Source organism: Pimephales promelas, chromosome 3 (genome assembly GCF_988280905.1).
Source record: "Pimephales promelas chromosome 3, fPimPro1.hap1.1, whole genome shotgun sequence".
In the NCBI taxonomy this organism is placed as follows: domain Eukaryota; kingdom Metazoa; phylum Chordata; class Actinopteri; order Cypriniformes; family Leuciscidae; genus Pimephales; species Pimephales promelas.
In genome coordinates, this window is record NC_142771.1 from 18,113,186 (window position 1) to 18,136,819 (window position 23,634).

Genomic DNA, 23,634 nt, shown 5'->3' on the forward strand with positions numbered 1-23,634 from the left:
TTTTACTGGAATGCCATGTTTCCACTCTCGCCAGTTCAGATGAGTGTTTTGTATTTTGAGGCATTCAAAATGTTTCCACATGGGTTCAGGGTGGGGAGGGACAGAAACATTCTGTAATACACACAGTTGTCCACAGGAGGCAGCTTATCAACATGAATGATTATGGAGCATGTTTGCTATTAAAGAGAAATTTGACAAGAGTTTCTGTCTAGGTACACAAAGCTTTTGAAATCTTAAGAGAACAAACTGAGTGACAAGTCTGATCTGAGAGCGTTTGTGGTGCAAAAAGATTGAACGTGCGCAGATGAGAGATTTCCCGACCTGTTGTCCTTAGAGGAAGGAGGAGACAAACAGGACAAGGCCACGAAATGATGAACAGACACTATGTGAAGATCAAAGGCAGAAAGCTACATACAGGCATTGAAATGAAAATAGGAAAACTGATTTTGCAGGACGTGAATATTAATTTTAACAATAACTACAATCAAGTCTAAAAAGACTGACAAAGACAAGATTTAGGCTCCTGTAAACGTTCTGTGTGATGTCATTACAACACGAGCTACTAGGTTGGATGTGAGTGAGGATAGTTTGCATAGGCCAATATGATCTACAATATATCTCAAAGGCCTACAATCCTTCAAATCAGTCACGTGTCAATGACCGATAGATGGCTGCTTTGACACATCATGCCCATGTAGAAATAATAAAAAGCAAAACAACCAAGTAGTAATAATTAAACTTTACTCAAATGTTCCAAAAAAATATCAGAGGACAAGATCTTCAATTTGTCAAAATCCAAACATCCTGTTCAAAATTCAAATCAATAAACCCACAGGACTGCATTTTTAAACTATCAAATATGCTGTCAGCTAGGGCTGGCCGGAATGACAATATATATATGGTCCCTACGGTATCTTTAGAGATTTTGCTAGTGGTATGTATAAATATACATACCACTAAATATAAATATATACATATATATATATATATACGGTATATAGTGTAAATATATAACACTGACACACCAGAGTGATGAAATACATTATTGAGAATATAAAGAACGAGACGTGATTGATGTTAGAGTTATAAGTGCAATATATCCTAAAAAGGAACTCTGTGCAGTGCTCACGCTCACTGGCACAATGCCAAAAGTGTGCGCAAAGAAAGCTGTCTCTCTCAGAAGGAGATCACAAATTTTGGACTTGATTTAAAAAAAGTGTTAAGCATAAACAATAAGCAGTGAAAACGAACTCAATGTGGTGCACAGAAAGCTGCATCTCTCAGCATGTGAATGCAAATTCAGTTCTCTTTCACGTATTATTGCACTTGAATAGTCGAATTACACGCGTAATTATGTTAAAATGCACATCGTCTAGAGTATTCATGTAAACACAGCCGGTAATGTCTAAAGTGAATGTAAACAGTTGGGTGTAAACCAGATGTGTATCAGTACAACTATTAAAATATTTTGTTTAAGCATCCCCACCAGGGATGGAAATTAGCACCCGCCACCAGCCAAATGCGGGTGATTTTGTGTTGTGGCGGGTAAATTCACTTCACCTACCAGCCACCGTGGCGGGTAAATAAAAATAGCATGCATAATGTTTCACCCGACGGCGGACCCTTTTAGAGGAGGCGCACCCTCAACACCGGCGCGTTTCTTCCGTCGAGCTCGCTTGTGTGGTAAAGAGCTAGCCGCATGAACATCTACCAGCGCGCTATTCCCGGATCTACTATTAGCTCATAAAAGCGACGCGGCCCGCTCGTTAAACACCTTAAAGCGAGAATTTATACCACAGTCCAATCATTCAGCTGTCAATAGAACCAGAACACAAACAATGTTCCAGCTGTCCTGATCCTTAGGACAAAACAATGACTAACCTCCTTTAAATGGGAAGATTAACTGACAATCTTATTCGGTGGAGGGTTAAAATCATTGCTTGCGAGCGGAGAGCAACCACTTAAATGTCCCCAAGTGTTCTGAGTCGGAGCTGATAATCAACAGAAATATGGTAGACAAATGAAGAGTTCAGATGCAAAAGCCTCTAAATGCCATTTGAAATTTTCTTCTTTAATGATGATTTTTTATCAAACTAGTATATTTAAGTTCAGTAATTTCACTTAAATGGCAATGATAATTACCTATTAATTGTTATTTAAGTGAAATTACTGAACTTAAATATACAAGCTTGATAAAAATCATCATCAAAGAAGAAAATTTCAAATGGCATTTAGAGGCTTTTGCATCTGAACTCTTCAAATATACCTAAGGATCCTTTCTCGGATGGTTCTTACAAATTGTGTATAGAACAAACCATGATATGTCCCTGTATAAATCAAACCATGATAATATTAGCACTTCAGCTAAGACACAATCACAGACCAACTCAAGCACGAACGTGGAAGGACAGCGGCGTGACACCTCAAGGTCAGAAAACACTACTGAGTATCTCTCTGTAACACACACAGTCTTTGGGGATTTTCATCAACTCAAGCTGTACAGAAATGTGGGAAAAGACTGATCACCACAGCATATTTTAGTCAAAAACAACACTATATATATATATATATATATATATATATATATATATATATATACACACACACACACACATTTCTAATTATAAAAATTTATATTGTTGACAAAAAAGCAATCATTATTGCTACAATTATTCATCACAAAATATATTTCATATATTAAACAAACAAACATTTAATAGAATTGTTGTGAAATTGCTTATCTAAATCTTATGCTATATTGCAATCAAGGTATACATTTTATCAGTTCATGCATTCCCTGGGAATCAAAACCATGGGCATAACCTAGGCATTTGCTAGTGTCATGCTCTTCAATACAACTAATAGATAAATTAATAAACGTTTAAAAAACAAAGACATTGAATAAATAAATAGACATACCAATGTTGACAAAAGAACATTTCAAGCAGCGATTACTAAATAGTATCTCTGTTCTGTTTTTTTTATGCTGATTGCAATGTCTTTTTGCTCATCATATAAGAGAATATTTAAAAGGGCAATATGTAGAATTTAGAAACCCTTGTTGTTAGAGACACTGGTGGCCATTAGTGCTGGGCGGTATGACCAAATATTTATTTCATGGTATTTTTCAAAATTATACCAGTTTCACGGTATATGGCAGTATTTTTTTCCAAGAACAGCAAGGAGATTTTTTCTACTGACTGAGAGAAGAAATACTGCAGTACATTTGACTTAGAATGCAGAATTTTACGGTCATGAGTGAATATTGTAGAAAAATCTCCACACAAGCATTAACACAGGTTTGCAAAGCCCCACGTAATGATGCGGTTTACAAAGAGGAGCCAGCAAGAGGTGCTTTAGGAGTGGTAGAAATAGAGGTTTCCCTGGCAATGGCTTTAAACAAAGCAGACAGCGCTCATAAACTCTGCTTTATCAGGAAATATTAAATAAAAATAACATCATTCAAAACTTTTCTAAAGACTGCCAGTTCACTTCAGATACATTCATATAAAAACATCTGCGCCGCGTGACTTTGAACCGTGCAGTGATCATGTTTATTCAACGATGACAAAGCCTTTTTGAAAATATATTTGTGGAGGGCAGTGCTGATAGGTTAAACTATATTACCATGTTTCCCATACATTGGTTCACACTATCCATCTTCACCATCAAGCTTAGTAACACACACAGCTGAGCATCGCCACAGTGTCACAGTGAAAAGGACCCTCTCAAACAGTGTCATGTCGCACATTGTTTACACAACAAACATCAGTACTGCAGTATATTAAAAATTCATATCATAACAAAAATAAACCTCGGTATTCAGTATGATCCAGTATATCACCCAGCACTAGTTGCCGTTTAGTAACCTGCAGCCAGCAACTTAGTTCATGTGCGTACATTTAACGCACAAGACTGAACTGATTCAAGGCCCCGACATAGCTACTTGCGGCAAAGTTCTTCTTCGTTCTTTGCTTAGAGATAAAAATAAATCGACAACAAATATTAACACATAAGCGAAATATTAACCCAACAAAAATGACTGCGTTGAGAAAAAAGCTGTTAAGAAAGAATCTGATCATAACGATGTGGATACGCACAAGCTCTGCAATTCATTCACAACGTGTCTACAGAGAAGGTAATTAAAATTACACTTATCATTTGATTATAAAATATATTTGACACTGATCTATATAGATGGTTTGAATTACTCCTTTTCCTTTGTATGACACGTCGAACGTAATAGTACAGAACAGCTCTTTCGACATTATCATGAACGTTGTATAAGGATTCATTCCACACGTCATTGAAGAGAAACATAAAATTAAGTCTACAGGCTTTCATTGAAGGCTATGTGGCACTGTTTTAATTTTATTTGTTAATAGCTATAACCAAAATACAAAGCAAATATATTATTTGATACTGATTTTGCAACTGAAATATTGGTTCCATAACATCATTGCCATCATGATGAACTCCTTTGCCTCTGAGCTCTGACACATATGCACAAGCGTGCGCATGCAAGCACACCCTGCTTTTTCAGGAAATGACAGAACGATGGAGGAACTAAATGAAAACACAGGAAATCAAGCCTGCGGTGATCATTACGTGGGTAACATGAAGACAGCTGAGAAGAAAAGACTGAATGCACACACCTGCATACATGCAAACAACAACCTTGAGAATCCAAGCACAATCATTTAGTTTTTGGCTCAGAAAGATGAAAAACCAACAAAGAACTAGCAAAACAGTAGGGCACGCACAAAATGTAACTCATTTTTAGTGCAGCCTACACGTGTAATCATTGTGAGAAACTGTGAATGTGTGTGAAGGGCAGAATGAAAGCTGACTTCAAGGCCAGGGATAGAGCCACTCTACTGCAGACATGATTTGGGCGTCGTCTGGTGAACAAAGAGTTGAGAAAAAGAGAGAGTGGGTCCCACCCCCTTCAGGGTCACATGACAGGTAGGAGGCAGACAGGGAGCAAAATAAGAAGAGAGAATGGAAAAAGGCATGCCAAGTTTAAAGCATGAATATAGTGTTTATGCATGCTTAAAATAGCTTTTATTGTATTGTTTGGGAGTTGTATGGGGATGAAATAAACTAATTTAACACGGTATTACGGCCAATGACTAAAAATGTATGAAGACAAAATAAAGCATGAATAGCATTCCCAACAGTCTTTAATCATGTCTATTTCTGTATTTCAAAAAAAACAAACAAAAAAACAAAAAAAAACAAAAAAACAAATCATTCTTTTGTACTTTTTAAAATGGTGTATTTGGAACTGTTTCACGTGTGTAAAATACTCAAACTAAGATTGACAAGTCAGGGCCACACTATACAAAAATTAATTTTCAAACATGAAAACAAAAACAAAAAAACAAACAGTGTTGAATGATGATAAATCTATGAACTAAAGGAACTGACTCCACTGTAATGATTTTGCTTCACGTCAAATTCTAATGTTTTTGTTAATGATTTTGGCTAATTTGACTATGCTTTCAGCTAGGGGTGGGCGATATGGAAAAAATATCATATCACGATTTTTTTAGGAAAATCACGATCACGATTTTTTATCACGATTCTTTTTCAAGTTGGTTTTAATATTTTGCAAGTGGCTGTTCAGTACAGCCAAACTAATGTCCCTATGTTAAAAACAAAGCCTTAGGTAACAAAAGAAAAAAGAAAGCCATACATTTAGGCCAGTGGTGAAGATAAAAATCTTTGTCATTATTTTCTTTATTAAAAAAATAAGACAAGATACACAAATTAATATTCATATTAAATAAATAGTGCTTTATTTTTTCAGATGCAGTAGGTGTATTTAGCAGTAGCATTGAAGTAATTAAATGAACAAATATGAAATTAAAACACTACATAGACTTCACTGAATAAATTGATTCTTATTAAAGATATATTAAAGTTCTCAGTCAGTGAGTGACTTTCTCCTTGTGTTTTTTTGTTTGTTTTATTAACACTAAAGGGATAGTTCCCTCAAAAATGAAAATTGTCTTAATTTACTCTCTCAAGATGTTTTAAACCCGAATAAGTTTCTTTCTTCTGTTGAAAATAAAAGTTATTTTGAATAATGTGGGTAACCGAACAGTTGCTGGTCTCCTTATAGTTTTTTTTTATAGGTTCTCTCCTGGAAGTTAATGGGGACCAGCAACTGTTTGGTTACCCACATTAAAAAAAATTGTCTTTTGTGTTCAGCACAAGAAAGAAATTAATACATGTTTGGAACAACATTAGAGTGAGTAAATAATGACGGATTTTTTTTTTTTTTGTGAACTATCCCTTTAAGGACAAGCGGCAGTAGGCTACTATTTATTCCTGTTGCTTTTAGCCCAGCACGCGACGCGTTTAATATAGACGCATATTACACCAGATATTCTCTCAAAAGTTTGCTTTCACTTTAGACATAGCCTGTTTATGTAAACATTGTGTGTATTTAACAGTATTAGCATAATAAGACTCGAGAGATAACTTAGTCCAGTATTCAGGCGCTGTTTGACCGACTTCTAGTGCCTGTGAGCGTCGGGGGTTATGCGGTCAGGAAAGCGCACGTTAGAACAGCGGATCAGCGCGTGAATTAAATGTTTAACCGGCAAGGCTTATGCAAATAATGAACTTTTGCGAATTGCAGTGTCCCGTACCTATTCATTAACGTGAGATCATGTGTAGGCTACGTTGCGTTGTACAGTTGAGAGACGGAGGCGCCAGAACTGAACTGATAGAATGCACTGTAACACGATACTATGATATTTCTTCAAAAGCAGATCGTGGAGACATTTTAATCGTCCACGATTAAAAATCGTCATATCGCACACCCTTACTTTCAGCAACCAACCACAGGACAGTATTCTAACATGTTTCACCATATTTCAGAATTCATAAGTGCATTAACTCAGAGCAGTCGGCTTTACACACGAGAATGTGTAGCATGTGTGGATGGTGGGCCTGGTCCCGCACACAGGAAGCATGTGCCCATATCCTCCCGGCTACCAGTAAATTACTGTAAGACAGCATATTTCCAAAGTACTGACCAGATGCCCAAACTCTCTCCCATATATCCCCCGAACGCTCTCAGTGTGTGAGGGAGGCTGTGGTTTGCTAGATAGCGCTGTGAACTCGTAAATAACACAAGTCATGCATGGGGGGGCGTTAGTACTGATAGAGGAGAATCTGGAGGGTCCGATAATAACCATGTTTCCTTGTTGAACATAAAACACATCCTGATGCAAATAAAGAAAACTGAGGTCAGTTCGCTGTGCTGATGTTTAACTTCAGTAAATATGGAACTTCAAAATAGTCTCGGATTAGCGTTTTAACATTCCTGTTTAACAATAAACATTCAACTGCCTTTTGTCTAAGCACTTTGAACGTCATACTTACTTTTCGCATTAGGCCTATGTAAAATATAAAACTATACATACAATAACAATCACAGCTTCCTACAAGAATATAACCTCCACAAGTAAAACCACAGGTTGGAGTAGGTCATGATCAGCTGATCAGTGATCACAGCTGCACAAGTACAGATATGATGATTGCCACATATGTAACATACCCTTAAACACGTCATATTTCTTGTGAATTTAAAGAGGAAAAGCCAAAAATTTAGTTTCAGTAACTGATACAGCTTACATGTAAACTCCTGCATGTTGAGATTTGTTTTTCATAAACAGGTTGATGTTAAACACGCAGCCACTTGAACAAACACGACACCTATAACCAGTTATAAAATTGAGAATAATTTCTATAATGATGGTCAATACAATGCTGAATTTGGTTCACTCTGTTAGTGCTATAAATTGATTAAATTACTTAATCACAAATTTTTCTGTTTAATTTAAAAACAAATTTTAATTAATTTAAACAAACAAAATTTAATTGTACCCAACACTAAAGTAGTTTTTTTTATATCGTAATAATTTCACATTTAATCTCCAAATGAATGTAAACAAATACATTAGCCCATATTTTAAATATTTTGCATCTAAACATGTAATGATTTTGTTACATATGTAACAGATCTCCAAAAATGCTTTGATGATGATGATAATGTTAGTCTAAATAAGGCCTCAAGATGACTTAAAAAAGGGTTTCTTATTTTCACACCTTCAAATATACGAGAAAGCAAAATCAAATTCAACATCTGGGAATGTTATGAGTATAAAACTACATCAGCATTTGTTACAGAAATAAATGCACATTTTCTAGTTAAATATTTTTATTATTATTGGGTTTATGGGGGGATAAAATGTAAAGTAAAAAATGATTTAAAAAAATCTGTATTCTTATCCTTAACCCTTATACAGTAAATCCTAAATGACTGGAAAAGTCATGAACATTCATCAGTTAAAAAGAGTGGAAACTCTGAACATTCAGCTTTTAAAACTTCTGGAATCCTGAAATTTAGTTTACAGAAACGATGAGTGTTTGGCCTCTGAATAATAATGTGGAGCTGTGACTGTATTTTGAAGGTGAACGGAACAGAAATGTAAACAGGAACTTATGCCAGGCAGGGAGGAGCCAATGAAACGAGAGGTGAAATGTGGAATTCTGGAGTTTGTACATAAGAGTGAGAAGAGAAAAGGGAAAGAGAGAAGAAAACAAACGTACACGTGAGTAGTGTATGAGAGAGAGAGAGCGAGCGCAAGTGTGAACGGGTGTGGGTGCAGATTTCCAGGGCCATCAGTTGTGCTGTAAGCAGCTCCAGATGTTTGGAGTTCAGGGTGGGAAAGTGACACAGCTGCTTGGCATGCTTCAACTCCTGATTGAATGCACTACCAGAGCAGGAACGGCCCTACATCACGCCAACATAAGAGATCTGTGATGTGTTTTCTAAAGAGAAGACAATTTGGGAGATGAACTGACAGATTCTAAGTATTATGGGATACATGCAGAGCGAATAATGCACAGTGCATAAACCTGTTCACAGCTCTTAGCATGAAATTGAGAAAATGTGATTTTCCTGCAAATTCCATACATAATGTACTTATGATTGTTATTCATACTTGAAATAATTTTGACATACTTCACCTTGAATCTTGGAGCATATGACATGAATGAAAAGAAGAAGAAGAAAAAAAAAAGCAACCAAGTTATTGTGTCAATGCTTGAGAAAAACATCCTAAAATAATATGCATGTGATATAAAAATGTGATGAACATCGTTACAGGTGCTTCTTTATTCTGTAACATTCGTGCAGTAGTGGACCGTAGTAGCACACTTAATTAGTTGGTTAGCAATGGCCCTACAGTATGCAGTTTAGTGCTGTAGCGGCGCATCGATGACGTCGATGATTCGACGTCAAAATTGCGTCGACGTCATATTTTTGGGTCGACGCTTTTTTATTTATTTATTTTTTGCATGTTCCCGGCGGTACAGCTTGCCACACACACGTGGGAGACCGAAACATTGCAGAATAGAGGACGAAGACAACTAGAAGTGAATGTGCTATCCATTAAATGAATCACACACAGTAAACAAACCCTTAAGAAAAAAAATTGCAATTTAGACGCGCAAACTGGGTGCCGGTGTGGTGAGACGTACAAGCTCGGGCAGATTCGGCTTGAAGTCGTTCCCGGACGCGGCGCCGCACGCGCTGTTACAAAAAAGGCGTACACACAGCCAGCCACAGTCTTCCTGGTCTTGCGCACCCAACGCGTCATTTTTGCCGTGCGCACATTCGCACTCGTGCGGACGTGTCGAGTATAAACAAGGCTTTACTCCGTGTCAGCACGCGCTCTGATCAGTAGGTGCACAAACCTCTCCCGATTCATCTCCAGCACTAGCAGCCTCCGATCGCACCACTAACTCCACCTCCGTTTCCCTCCTCAGCTGATATTAATATTTAAACATTCTCTATGATAAAAAATGTTTGTAAAAAATATTTTAATAACACGGTTTTGGCGGTTGTAGAGTTATAATGATGGTGTTCAAATACATAACATGACTAACGTTAGCCAGCTTATAGTATCTTGATTCAGTATGCTAGTATTTATTTGAGATATTGTTTTTTTTTTTTTTATTAATTGAGCAGCAGAAAAAAATATTCTTTGTATTAGTCGTCCAATTAGTCATTAGATTAGTCGACTAATCGATAAAATAATCGCCCAACTAATCGTTTAGTTAATAATCGTTTACCCCAGCCCTAATGCAGTTATTTACTAAACAGCTGTTATACTAAATTCTGCTGTGGTGAAATTTAGTGCACACCCATATCATCATGATATATGCTCTACTAACACAACTCTACTGAAAATCAGTAAACATTCTTTTTTACTATTATTCTGACATCAAACATCAATTAGCCAAAATTATTTCTCAATATTAGTAAGCATCCTGTAGTTTGATTCGTGAATTTGAGCCAAAACATGGGCAGCTGATTATCTACAATGTTTGTTTAAAAGCATGTCTGCACCAATTATTAAAACGAGACTCATTAGTGACGCATAAAAAGCATTTGTCAAAACATGCGTGGGTTCGTTACCAATTGCAACACGGAGCACTAAACGCACAGCGAGGGTAACGCCAAACATTTTCACCCATTATAAACAGGGGGATCTGATCAGTCTTCACAGATGCACAACTGTTTAGAGAACCACCAAATGAACCTACCAATAAGAACTGCATGATAATGGGGGATAAAACTGACATTGCTATATTTTGCATATATTAAGGGTTAATATATATATGAGTATTATGATTCTGAGAATTTTATAATCGATTTTGAGCTTAGTATTTAACCGTAGATGCACAATGACACTGAGTGTGATTTAAAAACAACCGTATTCTGCTTGCTTCAAACTCCTCACACACACACACACACCACACCTTCCATCACAATCTTTTATAAAGTTCAGATAGGTTGAAGCAAATTACAAGGACATGTGTGGTCTTCATTTTGCGCAGGATATACACTGTAAGAAACACACACTTTGCTTGATGTTATGCTTGCAGTGTCCGGTCTCGCCCACTGTTATGGTAGTTTCCTTACAAATGCTCTACGAATGCATAATTTGTTTGGAACGCAGTGAACTTATTTATTGAAACAAAACTCACTGACAGAAGGCTGAATTCAATTCCAAATGTGACGAGCGCTTTATAAAGACATGCGTCTGTGAGCAACTCTGTAAGTGGTTAAATGTACTTTAGTCTCAAAATGCTCTTATGCAGCAAAACTGACGTAAACAGTCAGTGATGTCTTAAGGGATTAAACAGACAGGACAAAAACATCTTATTTTTCAAAAGAGATCTGTGTTTTAGTGTGAACGCAGTTTATTAGATCTCCCGCTGTCTATAATGTCATCGGTAATAATAATCGAACAACAGTAAAGCTGAGAAAGAAAAATCACTCTCAGCTCTTGAATGGAAAACATTCAGAAACTCAAAGACTGAAAGCACTCTTTGTTTAGCCTATTGCTTGTAATGTTTTGCTATTCCTCTATTATTTACAAGGCTATTTGCTTTTCTGTTTTGAAGCTATATTAGATATTAGATTCAACAACCGAGACGCAATTCTCAAATGACAAAGATGCACCCTCTAAGATGTTGCATTATCTTGCCATGCTAGTGTGTTAAAGAGGTAAACCCCTCTTTGAGAAAAGCACAGCTACTAAAGCCAAAGCAGCCCTTTTGTACAAATTCAGGCAACAGACCATCACTGACAGATGCTGTGAACAATGTTCCTGTTAAAGGAACACTTTACTAAATACTAAATGCTTTAGAACAGAAAATGTAGGTTGCTATGAACAAGGTTTCTCTCCCACAATAACGTTACATTTATGAACTGGGGATACACCTGAAGCCTATTATTCAGCATTTATGTTTTGCCTAAATGCCATTAAGGACTGAATTTAGCATCCATATACAGAAATGTGTCTGGTCTTGTGGACAAAAACAGCTTAATTTTACAGGCTACCTGATTACTGACTAGTCAAGTATGAACATTTGTAGTTTTGCACATCGCTAGTAATGATGCACATAAAATAAAAGCTACAATAAAGTTCCTCTGTTACCAGGCAACACACACGGTTAATTAGCTTATACACACAATATATGTATAGCTATTAAAATGAAATAATCAGAGTCCACAATAAATCCCACCAAGTTACAAGGTCTTCATGTAAGCCTGGATGTTACAAATGTTACAATGTAGTAGTAGTAGTAGCCTTTATTGTCACGTAGTCACAAGTACCAGTGAAATTAGCCATCAACCTATCCATCAGACATACATACAATCAAACAAGGGGGTAGACAGGACAGGAAGACAGAGCATTGAGGAAGACATACAGCATAACATGAGGAGAAAAAAAAAGGCAACCCTTTTAACCCCCATACTATGCTTCTGTGAGGAGTACAGTTTGAGAACAGTAAAAAAAAAAAACACCTCAGCAACATTGGCACATAATCAGTACACTCTACAAAATGAACAGACAAGACTTGCAACAGGGTACGGGAGTGGGGGGTGGAGGTGAACCAGCACAGGCAAGCAGCCATCCGGTCCTGCAGCCATTCTCGGCGCTGGTCACAGACCCGCCTGTCAGACTGGGGGGTGAAAAGTGATGTGAGGGACAGACAGAGGATTTCATTTCATATCACAGATGTGTGTGCTGATCTAGTTAGCATTTAGACCAGACTGGTGATCAGATATGAATCAGCTTGATCAAACCCCTAAAGGAGGAATCAGACGCTCCATTTAGAAATGTGTATGTCTGTGATGCTCCAAACACCTGCTGGTGTGACATCAAACACGCTCTGATCTGAAAAGCAATCACTCACAGCCTATGAGAAACAGAAACCTTGACCCACCAACGATGAGCTAAGGACAGAGTAATGTTTCAGTCACTGACGCACAAGCAAAACCACCAGATAAATGTGTTTGTATACACATCAATTTCAATAATATTAAAGGGGGGGGGGGGCTACTGCTTTTTTTTTGCATGATTGTGTTTATGGGGTGCAAAATAACATGTATTTGTGGTTTTTCTATTTTAAAAAGTCTTATTTTTCATAAACTTCACCTTTATTGTAAGCCACGCTTTCATCGGTCCTCGAACGACTGGTTCACTTCCTGATTCTACGAAACCACTACCTCAGAAACAGGCAGTGGGCTCAGATTGGTTAGTTTGGGCCGGTGTGTGGTGATTGGCTAAACTGTCGCTCACGTTGTCCGGAAAGTTAACGTCCATTACCTTTACAGGCGAAACATGCATGTCATGAGCTCCGGTCCAGATGTAAATAATGGTGTGAACTGCAGTATCAGTTTGATGCAAAATCAGACGAGAAAAGCGGCGATGAAAGAGTCAAGCAGAACCTCACCACACACGGCTCTTACTAAACGTTTCTGAATGATAATTTGCTACATTTAACTTTATACACGTTTGTTTTACACAATACCATCTGACTGGCAACAATAGCAACTGACTGACTACTAATGTTATACTCAAACAGCGTTGGCATTAGTTTACGTTCTTAATCAAATGGAAAATAACGTCATAAAGCATAAATACATGAAAAATATGTTTTTCCTACAACCATAGTAGGAAAAAATACATACTATGGTAGTCAATGGGGAATGAGATCTGTTTGATTAAAACATTCTTCCAAATATCTTCCTTTGTGTTCAGCAGAACAAATAAAAACAGAGAGGTTTGGAACAACATGAGGGTGAGTAAATACTGACAGAATATTCATTTTTGGGTGAACTAACCCTTTAATAATAAAGGAACTATAATGATAAAGCATTTATTTTATATAATATCTCATGTGCAAGCCAGACAACTATATATAAACATTTGTCAAAGTACTGACTTCGGTACCAAACAGTACTGAATTTTTTAAAATGTGACGCTTTGAGAGCTGTTGAGCGCAATCGTAAACACCTCTGATTGCCCATTGTACTCGCACGCTCATCGAATTTGTCTGTGATTGGCTACGATGATCAGCGCTTCAAAAACATGTTGTCAATTATGTACATCAATGACGCTCTTTACCGAGCGCTTGCACAGATACAGACGGGAGCATCTGAAAGCAGGCATCTATTAGTGGACCGGTCCGCTGATAGACGCCTGCTTGAGCTACAATGTATTCAGCAGCGGCGTAGCGCCACGCCTGGATTTTCATCACCGCTGCAAAATCTTCACATGATCAATTGGTAATACCACGACATTCACCTAAAAACACTGAGACATGAAGACCGACGGCAATGCTAATGTGGTAGGTTCTGAATCCACTTTGACAAGAAAGGAAGAAAGAGCTACTTATGGAAATATTTTCGATTAGGGTAATGTCACGTTGCTATAAGGTGCGGAGGGGCCGTTCATATAGCGCTTTTTATTTGCCCGCGCAAATCGTCATTTCAAATGTAGGTGCAGCAAGCGCAATCATTATTTGTATCTCAAAAAGTCCATTTCCATCCACAAAACTTGGCAGAAGTCATGGTTTAAGGGGTTATTATTATTATTTTTTTATCTTCTAGAGGTGCAACTTCCGGCACAGCACCGCTAAAAAATTCTAGGGGAAACACTGATAATCAGGCATGTGACATTAGCTAAAGATTTTATTTAACAATTTTATTTAAATAAATGTCCCTTGAACTTGCAGACATACATATTTTGAGGTAGGCTAATCAATCCTGTAATCATCTCTTTGCATGCCAGAAGGTTGCAGAGTCAATTTAGAACATCTTTACACTAAAGTTTAAAAAAAGGCAAGATTATCTTCCAAAAGAATGTATTTAACAAAAGGGCCAAAAAACGTACAAGGACACATTTCAACTGAGTGATATGATGTTCACCCAGTGTTCGAGACACAGCAAGAGGATCTCCTCTTGAAAACAGTTCCTGTTGCAGTTGGGTCCAATCAGCCTCTACGCTCTGAGCTGAATCAGAGCCAGTTAAGTGATCAAAAGCCAAAGCTGGACGAGAGCAGAGACTCAGTGTTTCCTCCTCAGCACAGTTCAGCAACTCAGGAATTTGTATTGTGGTCCCCAGACAATGTTCAATAACAATAAGATTATCTGCAGTGCATTACTGCTGCTTCCCAATCAAACACACACAGAACTCATCCTGGGACTCAAGTCTTTTCGCAGGTTTAGGATTAAGTGTTTTAAACATGTTTAGGATTACAATTCAACTTCAAGACCAACACAGCACAAACTGCTGACATTAGATATTATTAACTAAGGAAAGAATAAGCAAAGTTATCGAAAAATTGCCTTCAGCACAAAAGGTCAAAAGCTCAAAGAACTGCTCCATAACATTAAAGTCAAAGGGGTCCAACAACAACATTCTTATTCTTAAAGAAAGTCTTACAGGTTTAGAAAAGTCTTATAGGCTTACAGTTTCAGTTTTACTTTAAACAAATTTGTTTTGGCCTAAAGTTTATATAGCTGCTTCTATTTTTCATTCTTGTTCTTTTCAAAATATCACAGTGCGCAGCTAATTCATTTAACTTTTTTTTTCTAACGTCATTTTTAGTAGAAAATTTCATTCGACCAAGATTTTCTTTGGTTGAGTACAGCCCTATTAAATTGACCATGTGACAATGAAGACTTAAATAATGATGCTGAAAATTATGCTTTGCCATGAAATCACATTTAAAAATACATAAAAATAGAAAACAGAAACAATCACAATGTGCCACCGAGGTACTACAACTAGCTTGCGTTATATATGATGCTATGAGTGACAATGACCTGCTAGGGATGGAACAGGTTTCATGATAAAGAACGATAAAATATCCTGACGGTTAGTATTATCATTTAAAATTAAATTATCTTGAAAACAGTGTTCGATTTTGGCGATTTTGAAAACTCACGTTAAATCCTGTCTAGGCAGCTTCTCAGTGACGTCCGATATTGTACGTACTATTCTCTATTATTGTTAAGCCCCACTAAAGATATAAAAAATATTGTAAAGCACCATTCAGTTTTTGCGCACTATATTCCAAGACCTGTGAAACCATTTGATAGCTTAATGTGAGGTACAAATGAATATTTAAGTCATTGAAGTTAATTGAAACGCATCTCTCCTCACTGTACGCATCTCTCCTCATGGTATTTTTACACCATATATTGTAGAAATAAAACACTTTATACCCAAATGTCAAAAAAAGTTACTCGAATCAATGATCGGCATTAAAAAAAGCCACATTCTTACAGATCATTAACTAAAATAAGTTGGTTTAGGGTTTAGTTACCCTTTAATTTAGAGTTAGTCTGAATTATTTTCTCTTTTGAATCTCTTCTAAAAAATTTAAATAAATTAAATAAAACAAGTATCTATAATTCAGAGATCTGCTTGCTCTCTGGGCATTAGAGACTGTATCAGTATAGCAGCAGACTGACATGTTAACATAAGATCCTATTTTTTTGGCTCCGACACTGAAGACAAATAAGCACGGCCAAATTGTAAAAAGCTGGTTGCTGATGTACTGCCACATCTATAAACTCCTTGCTTGGCTCCATACATATATTGGCCCAACAAGCAGTAAATGAGTCCCATTATTTGTGCCGTTGCTTCTAGAAGGTTCTGGCACTGCAATTTGACCACCTGGGAATAAGTGATAGAGCAACATGGACTTTAGCTTTAGCAATAATCTCTTTACTGCCAAACAATGTGAAGTAAAACTTTATCCAATTGGTGTGGGGAAATTGACATGGCGGTTCTATGTCACAATAGTGATGAGTCACACTAATAAACCAGCAAGTGTGTGTAACATAACATTCATTAGCCTTGATCCACACCAGCACAAAAATACAGACAAACCCTCTGGGAAGGGTATGTGACCTGAACCACAGCTATGATGACTTGCATATTTCATTACAGAACAAAAACAGGCCTCAGAAAGACGCAACACATTGAACGGTTTTATTCAATCACTGTGCCACACACATTCACAGAGGCACACGAACGTATACACACCCTTCACAGAGGAGCCTTTTCATTATGGGCCAGGCACTGCGGGCGCTGCCAGGTACAGATGATAGTGAGCCATGCAGAGAGAAAGAAACCTCCCCTGTAGGTATAACTACCTTATCAAGCAAAAAATAAAAAAAAGATCTCAAAAAAAATATTGATCATTGAATCATTGACCTTAACCTCGTAAATTAAGCGGTTTCATGGGATCTTCAAAAATGGTTCAAAAAGCAGCACAGGCTCAATTTAACCATACTTGCACGCCAAAAAATCCCAAGCATCAGTCTTTCAGTGCAGTAGTCGTTCATCCTAATTGCAGGTAGTACTAACACACTTTTGACTGCAACATAAAAACTGCAGCTCTGAAAGGTCATGGACATGAGCTCAGAATGAGCGCCAGACGGACAGAACATGGTAGACAGCTAAAGGTGAAAAGAAAAAAAACACACATTTACATGGTTTCCAGGGAGATATTCTGCCATCACCAATAAGACACAAGAGATGGTGGGCTGTTGTATCCCGCAGTCCAAAGGGCAACAGGGAGGATGGAAAAAGCTCCTGGTAGTTTCAAAGCAGTGCTGATGTTTAAAAGGATGCCCTGAAATATTCATCTGAGAGCTGATTTGCTGTTCCTACACTAATGGTTAAGATGCATACTCAAACAGAGAAAACCAGTGCTTGAGCAGTGGGTAAGAGCAAATTAAATCATTTGCAATGAGCCTTGGGGTTTAAGTTAGGATGGATGGAGGAGAGATCACAGAATAAATATGCAATGGAGTACAATAGATGGTAGAAAAGCAAAAGGAAGCAGAAAAGAAAAGCAAAGGAGTAGGGTTGGGTATCGAGAATCGAGTATCGATTGGAACCGAGACTAACTTTTCATTTTTCCCGGAATCGTTCAAAAGTTAAAATTTCGATTCCTAGTTTCGATATTCACAGTCCGCCGAGCGGAAGAAGAAACCGCTGAACAACACCAACAAAGAAGCGTCTACCGGAAGTGTTGGCATAACCACGTGAGTCGAACCTGAGTACCTTACGTCGGCGATCCAAAGTGTGGCTTCACTTTTCCAAAAATAACGAAATCTCGGCAAAATGCAAAATTTGTGACAAAAGGAGTATTTTTACAGGAGTATTTCCTTCAGAAAGGATTATTTCCTTTAGAAAGGCCGTTGGTTAGCAAGGTTAGCTAAACTTTTTTGACCCTGCCTCTTAAAAGAATCGGAATCGAGAATCGTTAGGAACCGGAATCGAAACAAGGAATCGGAATCAGAATCGTTCAAATTCAAACGATAGCCAACCCTACTAAGGAGTATGGGTGATTCCGTTTTTTAAAAATCAGCCTCATGTCATTTCCTCAGAGTAGCACACACAAAAAAGAATGCAAGTACACTTGCCATTCCTTCACATATAAATGACACTAAATAAGGCCCGTGTTCAGGAAGTTCAAAACATCCTGACACCCGCCCTGGTTTTCCTTTATGAGAGAATTAGCTATGTCAAATGTGTGAAGGAATCATTCATTTGAGTTGATTTCCTTCAATTAATCATTTGACAGTTCTCAAAACCTCAATAATTCTTTCACAGATTGGACTGATCTGATTCTCAAGTTGAGCCAACTGAGGGAGTCAACTGACTGACTCGTAGAACAGGTCAGGATTGACAGTCATTAGAGGGGAAAGTATTTAGTGCATAATGGCTTAAAGTCGTAAATATTATGGCCTGTTCATCGTAGCTTCAAAAGACATGGAAGACAGGTTTCATGGTACTTTCTGGCATACATTTTTTTTTAAGCGTGATAGCTATGGCCCCCATTAATTTCTTCTTTTGTGTTCCACCAAAGAAAGTAATAAAGGTTTGGAAAAAAATTAGGGTGTAAGCGATGACAGAATTTTTGGGTGAACTAATCCTACATTACAGATCTACAGATTCAAGTCTGTGCATAAACAATACCTCTGCATTTAATAAAAAAAAAAAATATATATATATATATATATATATAAAAATGCAGATAAAGGACAGCCCAGAGAGTAGAGGGAACTGCGCACAGCGGGGTCTGCCCTTTAAAAATCAGTCAATCTTTCTCTGCCGTTGGCTTCAGGCTCCTACAAACACAAATGCAGTTTCAATCACTCAAGACCTGACGAGATCCTCAACGTATCATGGACCCATCCAGTTGGGGTCTATAGGGCATATCTGTGGACAAGACACACATTTGCCCTACAGTTTGGGGTCCATGATACAGGACAAGCCAGAATGATTGTTTTGCCTTCTGAGAGTTGTTTGTTCTCTCATACTGTGTGCGTGAACCGGAAACCACAGTGCCACAATATAAGACCTCTCATTTCCTGTACTCACTAACGTGGGCCGCTCTGCACAATCTCAAAATGGTAGATGGTAACTTCAACTGTACTACGGCACTCTCATGATTTGGTAAAATAAGTTTGAGTTTGTAAAATCCATTAAATAGTTGAACATCAAAATAACAATATATCCTATGAATTTTAGTCCATGCTTCGAGGTCAGATATAATATTTTGGTCAGATATAATATTTCTGTCTCTACCAGAGCAAAAATACTGCTATAACACCAAATATTGATATATTTGTGTGCAATAAAATGCTCCTTAGAAGGAAAAAGTCATCTTCCTCAAGTACTATCTGCCTGAAAGCAAAAAGCAAATCAAATTCAAGGCTGAAATGTACATGCCAATTTTTTTTGCAGTTTTTGTTAATGAACAAATTCAACTCCGTAAATCTGCATCATAAATCAAGCTAATACTACCGTCAACTCACTGTCAAATATGCGTTTCGAGAAACATGTAATTGTTAATATTGCAGCCTGCACTGCAAACTGTGCTGAAGATACCCATCATTGAAGTCAGGCAACAAAAACCTGTTTCAAAAGTTGAAACAAGATCCCGCATTAGTACATGTAGAAAATAATAAATATATTTTGCTATTAAGATATTTATCTTCATGAAAAATGACAAATGTGTAAATGTTCCACCTGAGACTTGTGAAATGTTCACCTATTGTCATGATATGTTCTGACAATAAAGAGAAGTTTTAAAACACAATTAACACTCAACTTTGACTCAGAAGCTAAAATCTGCCTTTAAACTTGAAAAAAATAAAAATTTGACATTTATTGTGATAATTATCGATATTGACTGTTATAAAAAAAAAATATCTTGTGATCATTTTTTTTTGCCCATATCGCTCAGCCCTGAGTTCAATAGCTCCTTTTCATTCAAACTAGTTCTAGATAACATGATTACAGCCCAGAAACAATGAATGCAACCAGCTGGTGCGTGAGAGTACGTGAAAGCTCATTTTTAACCCATGGTACTAGAAGAACATTAGCAAGATTGAAAAATGTGGTTGCACTTGTGTGTTCATAATGGATGTTGGAGCTGTACTTCATGGAAACATGGTTATTTAGTGGAGTTTCGTCACAGGAGGAACATGGATGCATGCAAATAATTAACCTGAATTGCCAAAGGTGGTCCACAGTGTTTGAGCACTTTCAATCTAACTAAGGGTAGAGGAATGGTAAAAAAATAATATCTACAAAAGGTACCATCAACAACATAAAATCTCAATAACTATATACAGCTGAATCCAAAACAGCAATAATGAGAAATCACACGGGATACATTTTCCTTCCATTGACTTAAGGAAAGCAACCGTTTACCACAAATAAACCAAAAAATAACACAAATGACCCACTGGGTACTGCAGATTTGATTTGGATTGCACTCAAGTGACCCCTCGCTCACCTAGCTAATAAAAAGACCTTACATGAAGTTACAACATGCAGTACGCAATCCCACAAAGGAATATGTTGCATTATCAATAAAGGACTAAAATTGCATTTTAAAGAAGTACATATGTATGTGTGGGATGAAAAAAATAAATAAAATAAGTTAAACAGTCCTTTGTTATCGCGCTTCACTATGCTCGTCGCATAATCTGCAAGTAAGCCTATTTGTCCTTGCGCAATAGTCATGTGACTGACTCCACTGAATGTAGGTTATCCCCTCATGGAGCAGTCTTAGTCTGTGTTTAAAGAAAAAAAGAAAAACCAGGAAACATTTCTGACTCACTGGGCTATTGAGACACCATACAACAACAATGATACAGCAAAAGAGACCCCTTGAAGACCTGTCCGATGGAAGAGCCGATGTTTAACGTACAAGTAGAGCAAAATTAGGCAAAAGTGGTATTTATCAAAGCTATACACGTTTTATGTGCCAATGCTTTTAACAAAGATCTAGAGCGGCCCCATAAAGATGATTACTTTCATTGTGCCTGGAATATTTACTGGGTTTGAGCATTGGGAAAATTAGGAGTAATTACTGGGAAGATAGGAACAAAAATAAATAACCCATGCTAAAACAAAAAAATATATATAACAAACATCAACCGGAAGTAGAAGTTAAACAGTGCTTATCTTTGCCTTCCACTTGTCCAGTGTGTTCTTAACCAGAGGGTTGGGATGGGTGAAAACAGGCCCAATAATTTAATAAGAAAGTGTGTGAATGAATTTAAGGAAGTGACTTTTGCCATTTGAGTGCACACTTTGCCATTTGAGTGCATTTAAACAAGGCTCAACCCTTGGGAAGGGAACGACTGGCTTGCTACATGTAAGAGAGAGTGCGGGGCGAGTGTCCATGTGTAACCAGGATAGTAATGATATTCAAGAGATGGACACATACTTTAATTATCAAGAAAATTCCTCTGTAACAAAAGCAAATCAATGTGATTTTGAACTGAAAGAACAAATCTGCACTTACAAATGCAGATATGTAAAACAGCCACTGACTAAATTTACAATCAGTCAACAACATCTGCATCATGATTCATTAATATTTGAAAACGCAATGGTTTTATGAAACACCCAGCCTGCATCAGAACTTATACTACATCCTTAAAGCATCTAGATTCACATTATCAGAGGTATAATGAAGGTCGGTACTCACAGAGGAATGTGACGTTGCTCAATGTCGACCCGAGCCAATTCATCTTCCTCCACATCAGTTTCTCCACCAGAGCTGCTTTCCGTAGCATCGGAATCGAAAGCACATTCAGCAGATTGCAGGTTGGTGGTACAACTCAGGGACAGTCGTTCTAATTCGGCCGGCATAGATCCAGACTTCAGGAAACGTCCCAGTCCGTCCCTCTCCTGAGGGGTGAGGGCGTCGTCATCATAACGGCCTCTTGGCCGTCTGGCATCCAGAGCACCCAGCGTGCTCTTGAGTAGTCCCCCCAACTGTTGCTGCACGTGGCGCTCCACCTGCTTGGCCTGCACCACCTGCAGCCGTTTGCGTAGTCGCCGTAGCCGTGCCTCGATCTCCCCTTGTCTGCTCTGGCTGTGCTGGGTACGATCGCTTAGCTCCACCCCAAGGTCACCTAAGGGGTCTTGCTCGGTAGCGAGTGAGAGCGCCAACGGATCTTCACTGCTTAGCGGAACACAGTCTGAGATTTTGTCCACTGTGAAAGGTGTAATGGAGGTTGGGGATGTTGCAGGAGGTTCTCCATTGGTGGGACAATTCTGGGACTCACCCGTTGACAGCTGGTGCTCCTCCGCACCGTCTCGAAGAGGACCATTCGTTGTCAATCCCCTGGTAGAAATGACAATTTGATTCGGATTTGACAAATCCTGCCCGACAGCATGTTGACCACCATTAAAGGTTACTGGATTGTCTCGTTCAGTCGGTTTAGTCACTTTCTTTGTCATGCCATTGACAATGGTGCCTTGGACGGTGGGCGGCCCACATGGCCCACCTCCTCCACCGGCACTCATGATGCTCTTTAGCTGCTCTTCAGAGAGCTCTAAAGCCTGGTGCTTGCGTGGTATGAGGTTTGGCAGGATGCTGTGCGTCTTCAGTAGAACACCTTGCAGCTTGAGAGACTCTTTTGCTGAGGACACAGAGGTCACATCTGAACAGTGATATGAGGTAACGAGGGGCTTGCAGGGGGCGGCCCCACGAGAGGGGCGCTCCTCCGAGGCCTTTCGCTTGACTACGCCGTTACTGGACACGAGGATATGGTTGGTGGTACCACTTTCCTCCACGCCACTCGGGGAGAGGGTGGAGGAGGGCGGAGCCAGTTTGAAGCGTATGCGGTGAGTTTCGGCCGGCGCGTCGGTTAAAGCGGGCGCCATTGCAGCCATGCAGCGCTGGGAGGGGGCGGGCGAGGGGGCCTCTCCCGGTGCCGAGGCCAGCTCCACACCACCCACCCACCACTGTTCCAGGGGGCAGCCTGAAAATAACACAAGACAAAGAAACATCAAGTCAAATTTAGCAGTTCATTTGTTCTATAACAGGCCAAACTGGCCTTAAAAAAATCTGTAGCCATTTGAAATTAGAGGCAGCCAATGCATTTTAATCACAATCCAAACAATTGTGCTACACACATGTAGCATGAGCAGTTGGCGCTTTTGGAAAAGAAGCACTTCTTCTTTGGGTACCACTATAAACAAAGCAGCGCTGCATATTTTTTACGGTAGGTAAGACGGGAAACGTAGGTAAGACGGGAAACGGTATTTTTTACGGTAGGATAAAAAATATAAATAATGGATAAAAAATCCCTCAAAATTATTCTGAAGACAGTCAGTTTCCTTCAGAGATCCATTCATAATTCTCTCACATGCATTCATAATTCTCTTTCATTCTTAACTAACGACGAAAGAAGAGCCGTGG

At 38.4% G+C, this 23,634-nt stretch overlaps 1 protein-coding gene across 3 annotated transcripts in view; it reads right to left on the reverse strand.

Annotated features, from left to right (window-relative positions):
* kansl1b (KAT8 regulatory NSL complex subunit 1b) overlaps positions 1–23,634 on the reverse strand; it is a 59,288-nt gene that overhangs the window by 16,338 nt on the left and 19,316 nt on the right. For all 3 annotated transcript variants that reach the window (XM_089128405.1, XM_039686268.2, XM_089128404.1), the window contains exon 2: positions 21,913–23,194. In XM_089128405.1, the coding sequence (XP_088984531.1) occupies positions 21,913–23,105 (1,193 nt within the window). In that variant the 5' untranslated portion in view covers positions 23,106–23,194. The remainder of the gene's footprint in view (positions 1–21,912; positions 23,195–23,634) is intronic.